The following is a 13,230-nucleotide window of genomic DNA, read 5'->3' as shown; positions in this document are numbered from 1 at the left end:
CACTGTAGACTCTAGACCAATCAGAACGCGTAACTGTCTACAGTCGCTTGCGTCACTTGAAAAAAAATCTCATTAGCAGCCTCGCAAAAATCGCATTAGCCCCGTATTTGGACCCGACTTTCGCTCATTACTTTATTCGTATATCATTCATTGTCTTGGGATTTGGTGGAAGTTATCTGAGACCCTTGGAGACCTTAACCAACGTTTTTGTTTTGTGCGAATTGGTCTAGTTTTTCTCTTGATCGAGCCATTTCGGAGACCCACTGTTACGATCTTGCTGAGTTTACTGTCACTGTCAGTTTTGTATGTCAATGAAGATGGCGAGCCCAGTAATCCGCGTAATCAACCCAGATGCCCCTCCATATCGTCAGCAGGCCGTATTGGTGGCGACAAAAGAGGCCCGTTACTATCGGGAGAAAAGGATGCTCTTTCCCAAACCTCCACAGGAGCTGCGGAACCAGGCTACAGCCTTGGCTCATGCAGAGAAGCTCCTTCGAGCGGAGGGTATCCACACTCCTTCGCGTCAGCTGTGCCTGGGAAAGCTGGTGATACCATTTGGCCAGTATGAAAACGCATCTTTTCACTGGCTTGTGGAAAACGATGTGGGCTACTTGAAGTAGTAAGTATATTATATTTAATACCATTGGAGGCAATGCATTTATTATACAATTTTAATGGCATGCTTATAATAAATGGCAGTATACTTGACAAGCACAGATCAGAGGAGACCACTCAACATAGGGAGGGAGAGAGAGTGAACCAGGGAGTGAAAGACTACCTCAATGAATATGCAGAGAGTTTCCCACAAGTCTGCATTCTCCTGGAGGCCAACATCGACAGGTGTATTTACGGTCAGAGAGGGTTTGAGGAAAGCACCTTTCAGGAGATGTGGACTCTCTACAGCAAGTACCCCACCCAAAAGGACAGGCCAGAGCTATTCAGTGAGGAGGAGAAGGAGATAATAAAGAAAGCATACAGTTCTGTGAGGAGGTGGCTGCACACACCAGTGACCCACATCACAAGTGTGCAGATGAAGCGGTTCAGGAAATATATTGTTGACAAGGAGCAAGTAAGTTGTATGTAATGGGAAGAGCAGAATAGCATGGTAAATTATTTTCATATTAGAGATATTTTAATCACTAAATGTTTTTGTTTGCTTTTGATAATTAAAAGCTGGTACATCATAAAATCTATATAGTTACAATAAATTTTGTTGTCCAGCAACCGCAGGCAAGCACCTCCAAGTGTGATCCTTCATCATGGCCAGGGGACGACAGTGAACTGTTAGCTGCAAGCCAGGCTGTTGAAGGTAGGGGAGTTACAGAGTAAACAGACATGAAACCGTAAAAAATTTAAAAATTATACAAAACAACTTTGTTTGGAAAATTCCCACAGACACAATCAAACAGTTCGAGCCCCCTGTCCGGCCCAAGCAGCCCGAGCCCCCTGTCCGGCCCAAGAAGCCCGAGCCCCCTGTCCGGCCCAAGCAGCCCGAGCCCGCTGTCCGGCCCAAGAAGCCCGAGCCCGCTGTCCGGCCCAAGCAGCCCGAGCCCGCTGTCCGGCCCAAGAAGCCCGAGCCCGCTGTCCGGCCCAAGCAGCCCGAGCCGCCTGTCCGGCCCAAGAAGCTTGAACCCGCTGTCCGGCCCAAGAAGCTCGAGCCCGCTGTCCGGCCCAAGAAGCCCGAGCCCGCTGTCCGGCCCAAGCAGCCCGAGCCGCCTGTCCGGCCCAAGAAGCTTGAACCCGCTGTCCGGCCCAAGAAGCTCGAACCCGCTGTCCGGCCCAAGAAGCTCGAGCCCCCTGTCCGGCCCAAGCAGACCGAGCCCGCTGTCCGGCCCAAACAGCCCGAGCCCCCTGTCCGGCCCAAACAGCCCGAGCCCCCTGGCCAACTCACAGAGTCCCCGTCCACAGCACAGGATCATGAGGGTCAGCCTTTTCCCACGGAATCACCTCTGAGTGACTCCCCTGTAAGTAAAATTCACATTATATGCAAACAATGTCAAGGAGAACAATTTGTTTAACATGTTGGTTTTTTTTTTTTTTTTAATTGGTTGTATGTTTTGACATTCATTTGTACTAACCAAAGTAATGTAAAATAATAAGTAATAACTAAGTGTGTTTTGTATGTGTTGTGTGTTGCAGGTGGAGCTAGAGGGTTGGGTGCGTCTGTGGGAAAACCCCAATGGCATCCCATCTGCAGACATTTCCTGGCTCAAAGACCACAATGAAAGAGGGCTGTTCACACCCGTTCAAATCTATAAGGACAAAAGTGGTCTGTTCAGGAGGCGACGGGTGATGAAATCGGACCGCATGTGGTTTTACCCAGAAGAACCTCCCGGCTACGTCAGGGGTGCCCCGCCAACTCCACAACAGTTTTTTCGGAGTCGTGTTTTTGTGTGGCGTCCTGTTGGAGTGTGGAGGTACTCCCTGAAGTGTCCTCGAGGGGATCAGTGTCTGGGTAGAGGACGGAACGTGCACCTCTACAAGTCTGGCTATCACCACCGGGTATAACTCACTTCACCTTTGTTAGAGTTTTTACATTAGTTTATTACTATGTATGTAAACATGCAAGACAAAAAAAGAGCACAGAAAGCCATATCCTGCTATTGGCCTTTTTTTTAATAAGATTTTCTCCCCATATGTACTTTAGGTACGTCACATCTGTGACGTGTCCACCTGGTACACCATGCTCACTGAGGTCCTGTGCTGTGGACCATGTACAAAAGCGGCCAGAAGCGGAGAAGGTGGCACAATGGGTCGGTGGCTTGCGTGGGATGCCGCTATTTTGTCCCAGCTTAGCAAGGCTCACCAAGCTATGTTCCCTGCCATCCTCACCAGCAAGTGAGTATACTGAACATAATGTGTGCGTTTGACAGACCTGGAAGTGTCACTCAAATCCACCTGAACATATTGATTGTGACTCTACTTATAGGCGTGGCGTGGATAGGACTGTTGTGCGCCTTCTGAGGGACCGGACGGAAGGGAACACCATGGTCAAGGTGTGGCGGCAGATACAGGAGAACCACGTTGAAGAGTACCTTCAGCGTAAGGACCTGTACACCACACTCCTCATGACTGTCGTGAAACCTGGAGGGATCGTTTCTGCACTAAGGCACACTTTCCAGGCTCCACCTCCTCCAAGAGAGCTCCCCTCCGCGCGGCTCCTGCGCCACGCCTTCCTGCTGGCGGAGGCCAACAACGTGCAGGATTACCGGAGCCAGATCCTCTCCACTTTTGGCACTGTGCTGAAAATGGATTCCACCAAGAAAGTATGTAAATCATGCAAAACATCTTGCAGTATTGTTTGGTTTTTTATTAAGTTTTAAATTGAACCCATTTTCACATTGTTGTAAAGTGATTAAGAAAAATCACATATCAATAAAATCTAACAGGTTATCTCATTATGCACACTTGACATGTTTTAGGTGGTGAAGAAGCTGTCTGGGGAGGGTGGAGGCTCAGCTGAGTGGTTCACCAGCATCGGAAACGAGCACTCCCAGATAGTTTCATTTGTGCTGACCTGTGAGGAGTCCACAGAGAAGCTGAAACCGATGTGCCTTGGGGTCATGGAGAGGTTCCGGCTGGCCAATCAACCAGTCCCAAAAATTATATACGTGGACCGTGGGTGTTGCCGTGCGCAGGGCCCAACAGCGCTGGGGATTTTGTTCCAGCCTTGGGTGGACAACGGGATGGTTGTCCGTCTGGACATCTTTCACTGGATCCACCGGTTTGATGCAGCCATACGCACAGAGTCCCACTCAAAGTATGCTGCATTCAAGTCTGCGCTAGCTGGGGGAGTGCTGGCCTATAACCGCTCAGACCTGGAGCTGCTCATCAAGGCCATGAGAGCCAAGGACCCGGCAACGCTGATGACTGTGTCAGATGAGGATATTGTCCGCCTCTACATTACCAGGGAGCACCTCAAACACCACGTGCGAAGGGTCACACTGGGAGCTCAGGAAACATTCCGGCTCATCCATCTGGCCATTGAGGAGCTGAAAGGTCCCGCAGGGCTGGACGAGAGCGGAGTGAGCCTTTTCAAAACACCTGGTATAAAAGACCTCATTCAAAAAAGTTATTACAACATTGATACGGATAGAGTTGCATACAAAGTGAACATAACTCACTGTATGCATGCATGTATGTATGTATTTACAGAGGCCATTGATGAGATGTGGGCAGGCCAGCAGCGACACCTGGAGTGCATCCAGGATCCACCAGACATGAACATGTATAGGGTGGCGCGTACCACAACCATTAACAATGTGGACCTACCCTACTACAAATGTCTGCGTGGAAGCAACAGCCTGGAAGGATTCCACAAAGCTCTGCCGAACATGATTCCAGGTACACAGGTGTATTCTCTATACTTGTAACAAATTAAATATGTGACCCTGTCATTAAGCAATAATGACAGGAGAGGGGGTGCGATTGTACTGAATATATCACAGCTGTGATTTGGATATAGCTTTAATACAACCATTCTACAATTGCCATTTATTAGTTAACAGTAATAAGCCACAACAGATTATGATTTGTTTCTTTTTTTAATCATTTATTTTCCTCCGCCAACACAAAAAGATCTGCAACTGGACTTCGGACTTGACTTTTGCCAAGCAACACAAACAAAACATTTATTAGAACACCTGTAAAGCGGAGTGATACATGTAGTTAAAAGTCCCCGTGCAGTAACGCTCAATATAGGAACTCATGGAATGCCCATTGTCCAATCAAACTAATTAGTTGAAAAAGTGGAACTAACTGTTGTATAATACCTTCAATTTTGATTTTCAGGTCCCCACTGTGCAGCACGGCCCTATCAGGTTTACCTGATCAGTGGCATTGCACGGTGGAACTCTGACAGGAGCGGGGATGCCGTGTTTGGTGGCAAAGGACGGCACCACAGGACCTATTCGGCGCCGCTGATTGATCGCCTCAACGCTCGCTGTCAGCAGCTGTTCGGAGAGACTGTGGAGGAGAATTTCCGGGCCCCTGCTGATGTCTCTTCCAACGAGCTGCTCGGGTTGGAGTACCTGTTCAGCCAGAGCACGGGGGAATCTGGGCCCTTCTCTCTTCAGGACATTGTCAACGATGGACCTGGTCCAGAAGAGGAGGTGCTCCGACCTGGGCAGCCTGATCCAGATGACGCAGACGAGGCGTACCAGAGCGATGTGGAGGCACACGACCGTGCGCTGGATGCCGTCCTGCCCCACATCACACTCACCAGCGACGAAACCGCCACTGTTCACCCTCCGGCCTTTGTGAGTAGCCGTGTGTCTGCTAGAATGAAATACAATGCACCAGTTACTGAAAAAGACAACATATTTGAACTTACCACATTCATATGGCTTTTTCTTTTACAGGAGGATGCCTGCAGTCCAAACCCTCTTCCTGGCTTTCCTAAGTTGGAAATGTTCTGCTCTGTGCTGGTGGAGATTGGCCTGGCAGAAGAAAAGCTGTCACTCACCACCGAGCAGAGAAACCAGGTCCTTAAAGCCTGGAATGCCGTGGAGGAGCATGACAAGCAGCCACAAAAGTTCAACCAGTTGTACAGAACACACTGGGGCAACACCCTCTACTGCCGCACAAAAAGGGACGATCTTGTTGACGCTGCTCTGATACAGAGGGTAAAGATGGCCAAGCGCTACGCACCAGCGCAACAGGACATCAGTGCTCAGCACAACAGGCTGATGTACACGCTGGTGAAACTGTTGTGGTTGCGCTCACCTCAAGGCTCTCGCAACAGTCCTGAGAAGAGAACCCTCTTGAAGGCGTACGAGCGAGTCCAGCACCGGATTTTAGTGGAGGATCCAGTCCTGTGCAAAGCAGGCATTCCTCTACCCAAGATTAACAGCAAGACTGTGCAGGACTTTATCCGTCGCCAAGAGAGGCTCCTCAACTTGCACGCCACAAAACAGCCCTCCACCATCACTAAGACCACCTCCATCTCATCTGCAGACCTTCCACCAGCACCACATCAGCCTGCAGTCCTCCCTCCACCAGACTACCCCCTGATGGAATATGTGCCCACACCCAGCACAGCAGGGACCAAGGTGTTAAAGGGAAGGACAGATATGATGGCACCACTCTCCCGGCCTCAGCCACCGATGCCACATTTGCTACTGCCACCACCAGTGAGAAAACCCAACGCCCCCTCTACCATCACCAGACCTGTGCCCTCCCTCTCTGCATCTACAGCAACCCCAGGAATTGCTGGCCCCTCCACATGGCCCATAATGCCTGCTAGTGAGGCAAATCCAGGGATTGATGGTCCACCTAAATCAGTCCCTCCAACTCTGCCCAAAATGCCTACTACAATTGGCACAGCACACAGTAGTACTTCATTCTGGGCAAGAGCTACGCAATTCAAGCGGAAGCATAAGGAACACTCCTCAGAAGTAGGAGCCAAAGTGTCAAGGGTGCAAAATCTGTACACTCTGTGGCCAAACAACCCAGGGACATAAAAAATACAAAAAAAAGAGTTTCTGCCCTACAAATATGATGTCCCCATCAAAAGGTCTGGACAACAAAGTGTACAGCAGCTACGAACACTTCACCTCTGTTGTTGACAAGTTGTAGTAATATAAATATGTTGTAATAAATCTGTAAATATGGGACGGTTGCATTGTACATATGGTAAATAGGCTTTGATTTTATGACATTTTATATTGTCTAACTTATATTGTCTACACTGTAGTGCTGTGTTTTTTATAAGTGTTCCCCAATATACATGCACTTTATTCATTAAAGTGGTCAGTGCTACAGTAACAGTTGTGGAATATCAATTAATGAATTGAACAATGGGGTTATATTTGTATGTATCAAAACATAAAGACACAGATAAAGTAACTGAGGTAAGGAAATGTGCCAATAGCACAATGAAATCAGATCATTTTGCACATATTTTAGTAGAAAAGGTAAAGCCACAAAACAACATTAAATTCCTTGGGAAAAAACTAAATAGGAGGCATGGAAGCAGTTATTGCCATCTATCAGTTCAATCTGTCCTGAAGTTCAATTAATTCTGTTTAACTCACACACTGACAAACACCATATAATTACTTATCCCACGCTCCAAACTTCCAGCCAATCACGATCAGGGGCAATTGCACTACTCTACGGCGCATCCCCATTCGCGGCAGTGGTGTGGGAGGGAGTGCAGGCGCAGGCGCGGGGCCTGGACAATAGACTCAAGGACCTGAATTGGTTGAGCCTCCACAAGTGTTTGCCGGTACGGTCCATCATGTACCGACATGGCTTGGCGAGATCCCCCACCTGCCCAAGGCCGTCTTGTGGCAGGGAGGAGACTGTGCGTCATGTATTTTGGGACTGTGCCTTTGCCGGAGTAGTATGGGCTAGGGCACGGGTGTTGTTAGGAAGGGTAAGAGGGGATTTTGTGTTGACGTGGGCGAAGTTAGAGAGGGGTGTAGGGAGAGTGAGAGGGACAGGGAGGGATAGGTTTCTGCTCTGGCTTCTCATGAGTCTCTTTAAACGGGGGCTGTGGGAAGCCAGGCAGAACATGGTCAAGACAGGGAGAGATTGGGGGGTGGAAGGGGTAGTGAGGAGGGTGGAAGGAGATTTGAGGGGGAGGATGAAGAGGAAGGAGAGGAAGTGGGGGCAGCACGCTGCCCGGGAGAGGTGGAAAGGGGGTTTAGGGCTGGGGTTAAGTTAGATGGTTTAATGGGATAGTTTAGGGACGGAGAGATATAGGGAGAGGTAGTTTGTAGGATGATGGGGCGGGAAGATGCTCCCCTGAGTTTTGTTTGGGGTTTTGTTTTTGTTTTGATTTTAAAATGCCAATATTATTCGAGTTGGAATTAAATGTATGATTTTGTAAAGTATGAATGGCATTGAGCGTAATAAATTATAAAAAATAAAAATAAAAAAAATAAAATCAGTTCTTATCAGTTTAATATCTGATACGTCCCCCATTGGGGGACTACATATTAAATGGATTTTTCGAACAGGGAGTCGGAAATGGGGCTTGCTCCGTCCGCTCCACGCATCGACCCGGTATTGCAGTACCTCCGGGAACGGTGCAACACTTTTCTCCCATTGTCAAGGAAAACAACTACACGGAGGTAGGTAAAACAGCCAGCAGAAGAAGAGAGGAAAAAAATAAAAATAAAAAAAATATTCCAAACTGAAAGAAGGGCGAAGCGCTTTTTGTGCGGTCCAGCGTTTTCCCTCCATTTTTCTTATAAAAATAAAATAAAAATATATATACAGTGGGGAGAACAAGTATTTGATAACCTGCAAAATCGGCAGTGTTTCCTACTTACACAGCATGTGGAGGTCTGTAATTTTTATCATAGGTACACTTCAACTGTGAGGGACGGAATCTAAAACAAAAATCCAGAAAATCACATTGTATGAATTTTAAGTAATTAATTTGCATTTTATTGCATGACAGAAGTATTTGATACATCAGAAAAGCAGAACTTAATGTTTGGTACAGAAACCTTTGTTTGCAATTGCAGAGATCATATGTTTCCTTTAGGTCTTGACCAGGTTTGCACACACTGCAGCAGGGATTTTGGCCCACTCCTCCATACAGACCTTCTCCAGATCCTTCAGGTTTCGGGGCTGTCGCTGGGCAATACGGACTTTCAGCTCCCTCCAAAGATTTTCTATTGGGTTCAGGTCTGGAGACTGGCTAGGCCACTCCAGGACCTTGAGATGCTTCTTACGGAGCCACTCCTTAGTTGCCCTGGCTGTGTGTTTCGGGTCGTTGTCATGCTGGAAGACCCAGCCACGACCCATCTTCAATGCTCTTACTGAGGGAAGGAGGTTGTTGGCCAAGATCTCGCGATACATGGCCCCATCCATCCTCCCCTCAATACGGTGCAGTCGTCCTGTCCCCTTTGCAGAAAAGCATCCCCAAAGAATGATGTTTCCACCTCCATGCTTCACGGTTGGGATGGTGTTCTTGGGGTTGTACTCATCCTTCTTCTTCCTCCAAACACGGCGAGTGGAGTTTAGACCAAAAAGCTCTATTTTGGTCTCATCAGACCACAGGACCTTCTCCCATTCCTCCTCTGGATCATCCAGATGGTCATTGGCAAACTTCAGACGGGCCTGGACATGCGCTGGCTTGAGCAGGGGGACCTTGCGTGTGCTGCAGGATTTTAATCCATGACGGCGTAGTGTTACTAATTGTTTTCTTTGAGACTGTGATCCCAGCTCTCTTCAGGTCATTGACCAGGTCCTGCAGTGTAGTTCTGGGCTGATCCCTCACCTTCCTCATGATCATTGATGCCCCACGAGGTGAGATCTTGCATGGAGCCCCAGACCGAGGGTGATTGACCATCATCTTGAACTTCTTCCATTTTCTAATAATTGCGCCAACAGTTGTTGCCTTCTCACCAAGCTGCTTGCCTATTGTCCTGTAGCCCATCCCGGCCTTGTGCAGGTCTACAATTTTATCCCTGATGTCCTTACACAGCTCTCTGGTCTTGGCCATTGTGGAGAGGTTGGAGTCTGTTTGATTGAGTGTGTGGACAGGTGTCTTTTATACAGATAACGAGTTCAAACAGGTGCAGTTAATACAGGTAATGAGTGGAGAACAGGAGGGCTTCTTAAAGAAAAACTAACAGGTCTGTGAGAGCCGGAATTCTTACTGATTGGTAGGTGATCAAATACTTATGTCAGCAATAAAATGCAAATTAATTACTTAAAAATCATACAATGTGATTTTCTGGATTTTTGTTTTAGATTCAGTCTCTCACAGTTGAAGTGTACCTATGATAAAAATTACAGACCTCTACATGCTTTGTAAGTAGGAAAACCTGCAAAATCGGCAGTGTATCAAATACTTGTTCTCCCCACTGTATACTTGGTTTGGCATTCACCAGGATAGTGTCTGTCTGTCTGTTTTTCACCAAAAAAAGAACAAATACTTCACCAGGATAGTGGGTCTGTGTCTGTCTGTCTGTGACTTTTTCCCCACAGCCCCCGAAAACTTGGCGAGTGGGTTCGGGGACAACCCGCGAGAACCCGGCCTTGAGTAAACAGAGTGCGTCTCGGGCCCCGACCTCTGACTTCCATACGACTCTGGTTTCTCTTCATTACGCACAAGCCTTTCGCCTTTTACTAAAGACTTCCGTGGAGAGGAACACTTACGAGTTCAACGTATTTTTGGAGGGGCTTTGCTTCTGGCAGAGCCCGATATCTTGTTTCAAGAGAAATCAACAGAGACAGCGTCTGCCTGCCTGCCTGCCTGCCTGCCGCGCAGACTTTTTGCTCAGGCATTTGAGTTCGTGCTGGCTGACCGGCGTATTTTTCCAGTCAAAGTAGTCACTCGGCCAATTGAATTCAAGCCCGACAACGACGACTGGCGTATTTTCCGGCCTTTGAACAAATAGTAGCACTGGGGCCTGTTGCACAAAAGTAGAATTAAGACATCCGGGATAAATGACTCAGCTGAGCTCAATGAAGCCAAAACATGTGCGTCCAGGCTTAATTGGTTGCACAAAGACCAAGCCAGGATGAGCAGACACGGATTCATTAAGCCAGGTGAAACCAATCCTGGATAGGTGCGCGCTCACGGCTCACTCAAATAGACCCCGCCACAGATCACAGATTAACTGATTTACCATGGCAACTAGAGCCGCGTACTTTTCCCCGTCGGAAGCACAAATCCTCATGGAGGCATACGAGGAGGTAAAATATATAATTAAGAAGAAAGGCAACACCGCCACAGTGATAAAGCAAAGAGAAAAAGCGTGGCAAAGTATTGCAGACCGCCTGAATGCGTAAGTAGTGCACAATTACACACTCACCGCTCCGCTGAAACATCACAATTACAATTCAAATATTTAATTCACATCTCCAAAAATGCAGTTGTACTGTAATTATGAAACGGTTAAATTTTTAATTGAAATGCACTGCAGATATGAGTGAAATTGTGTAAAGTAACTCCATCACACTGTATAAAGCTATGATAAATTTTTTGATATTTTTACTGAAAACAAGACAAAAATACCAAGTAATTTTTTGCAGTGTGACTCCATTAAATGTGTGTGTGTGTAGATTAAACATGAACGGGCCAAAACGGACATGGCAGCAGGTCAAAATCAAATACAAGAACATTCTGCAGAATGGTATGGTCCCTGACTAATATTTAACAAAGCACAAGCATATATTGTACCCAGAAGGTGCCTGCTCACACATTGTCTGTACTGTTTTAGCAGTGAAAAAGAATACCCACAGACAAGGCACGGGTGGTGGGTCACCAAAGGCTGACCTTACCCCAGCAGAGGACATGGCCTTGGAGCTAAATAAAGGCAGGCCCGTCTTAGAGGGGATCCCTGGGGGGAAAGAGACGAGCATAGGTTCCTCCCAAGATGCCACCCGCTTCATTCAAGGTATGTCCTTCCATCTCTACATGGGATACAACCACATTCATATTGAATCAATTTGGACTGTCTGACTTTGGTTTACCTATTGCCTTGCAGTGTCTGGCAGCACTGTGTTCCTGTTAGAGCCACCAGCACAAGCACCAGACGATGCTGATCCAGTGAGTACTCCATCAAAGGCATACTGTAGGCCTGGCATGTCTTGTCTACTAGCTTCAATATGAATCCGATTAAATGTGATAGGGTGAAGGCCCCAGTGCAGCAGCAACAGCACATGATGGAGACGATGATGAGGAGGAGACCATCTCTCTGGATTCCAGAAGGCATGAGGTATCATGTTAAGACTGTGAAAGTACTATTTACTCTACAATGGTGAGGAGTCCTCATCAAAATCAAAAAATCTAATTTCTTTTACAGGACCCAGATGCTATACAGTGGGAAAACCAGCCTGGCAACATAGTGCGTATTAATAAAAGGACACCACATCCTGCCAAATTCCAGCTGCGCTAATTGTATTGTGTTCACAGAGCTCACAAGCTATCAGAAAGTTGTATGGCAACCACCTCCGGCGCCAAATAGAACTGGCAGACATAGACATTCAGTACAAGAAGAAAAAGATGGAAAATCTTGCACTGGAGTCCGAAATAAAAAAGAGGACAATTAGGAAACTGGACCTTGAAATAAAAAAACTTGAGAGGGAGGTGAGATATGCCTTCAATGTACACTGTATGCTAACTGTAACACAAATGTATTAATCATTATTTTTCTTTCCTCCCCCAGCTCCAAGAAGATGACACAGCTCAATATAAAAATTAGGTATATTCTCGTAAAGTCAAGTGAGCCATGACATATGAGCTCTTATTGTGAGCACACAGGACGGTGGCATCTTTCTAAGGTTTTTTTTATTTTCCCAGCAATCAGTACAACCAAGTCATCGTTATAAGGCATCGCCCTCTTTTGCCCTCCCCCCCAGCACCAGGTGTGGCCACTAGCCTATATGAAGGCCCAAAATTGTGTGTTCCTTTCTGCTCTGACAATGGCATGCCCATTCGTGCGAGATGTGGTGGATGAAGAAGCACTTGTGCTGAGGAGAGCCTTCAGGCGAGAAAGGGTCTTCAGGGACCGGTTGGACCCACTGGCCTTCCCTGATGACCATCTATATGAAAGATACAGGTTTTCTGCAGATGGCATCAGGTATCTATGCAGACTACTGGGTCCCAGGATTAAGCACCGCACTGCACGGAGCCATGCACTGAGTGTGGAGCAAATGGTTTGTGTGGCCTTGCGCTTTTTTGCTAGTGGAGCCTTCCTGTACTCAGTGGGGGATGCAGAACAGCTGAACAAGGCCACAATTTGCCGCACAATAAGGAGTGTGTGTCTGGCTATCAAAGCATTAGCAGATGTCTTCATCTCCTTCCCTGGCCACAGAAGACTCTGTGACATCAAAGAGGAGTTCTATAGGATTGCAGGTAAGAGGATCTACAAATTACAGGACAACTGTTAACACATAGTAGGATACTCATTACTTTGTGTGACAGGTTTCCCCAATGTCATTGGTGCAGTGGACTGCACACACATAAGGATAAAAGCCCCCTCAGGTGCCCATGAGGCCGATTTTGTGAATAGGAAATCCTTTCACAGCATTAATGTTCAGGTGAACATAACTTTTTGATATTGTCCATTGACGAACACTCTGCATTGCCAGTGATGTGCATTGATTGGTGTAATATTCCTCATCTTATGATTTCAGATGGTCTGCAATGCTGACTGTGTGATCAGCAATGTTGTGGCAAAATGGCCTGGCTCAGTCCATGACTCCAGAATCTTTCGGGCCTCTGAAATCTATCAGTGCCTATCACAAGGTAAGCCACACAAC

At 47.1% G+C, this 13,230-nt stretch overlaps 1 protein-coding gene across 1 annotated transcript; it reads left to right on the top strand.

The window, feature by feature from the left end:
- Nucleotides 1-1,259: 1,259 nt before the first annotated feature.
- On the top strand, nucleotides 1,260-6,461 carry LOC311117082 (uncharacterized protein; the record flags this gene model as incomplete). The annotated part of the gene is made up of 9 exons (XM_084192069.1): nucleotides 1,260-1,276; nucleotides 1,325-1,964; nucleotides 2,140-2,502; nucleotides 2,648-2,838; nucleotides 2,930-3,266; nucleotides 3,423-4,047; nucleotides 4,156-4,344; nucleotides 4,792-5,258; nucleotides 5,361-6,461. The coding sequence occupies 9 exons, from the start codon at nucleotides 1,260-1,262 to the stop codon at nucleotides 6,459-6,461; spliced, it is 3,930 nt and encodes a 1,309-aa protein (XP_084048195.1).
- Between the last annotated feature and the right edge of the window lie 6,769 nt (nucleotides 6,462-13,230).

This window comes from Coregonus lavaretus (assembly GCF_964263955.1).
Source record: "Coregonus lavaretus genome assembly, contig: HAP1_SCAFFOLD_1379, whole genome shotgun sequence".
Lineage (NCBI taxonomy): Eukaryota > Metazoa > Chordata > Actinopteri > Salmoniformes > Salmonidae > Coregonus > Coregonus lavaretus.
The sequence above is the reverse complement of the archived record's forward strand: the minus strand, read 5'-3'. Positions and strand labels throughout refer to the sequence as shown.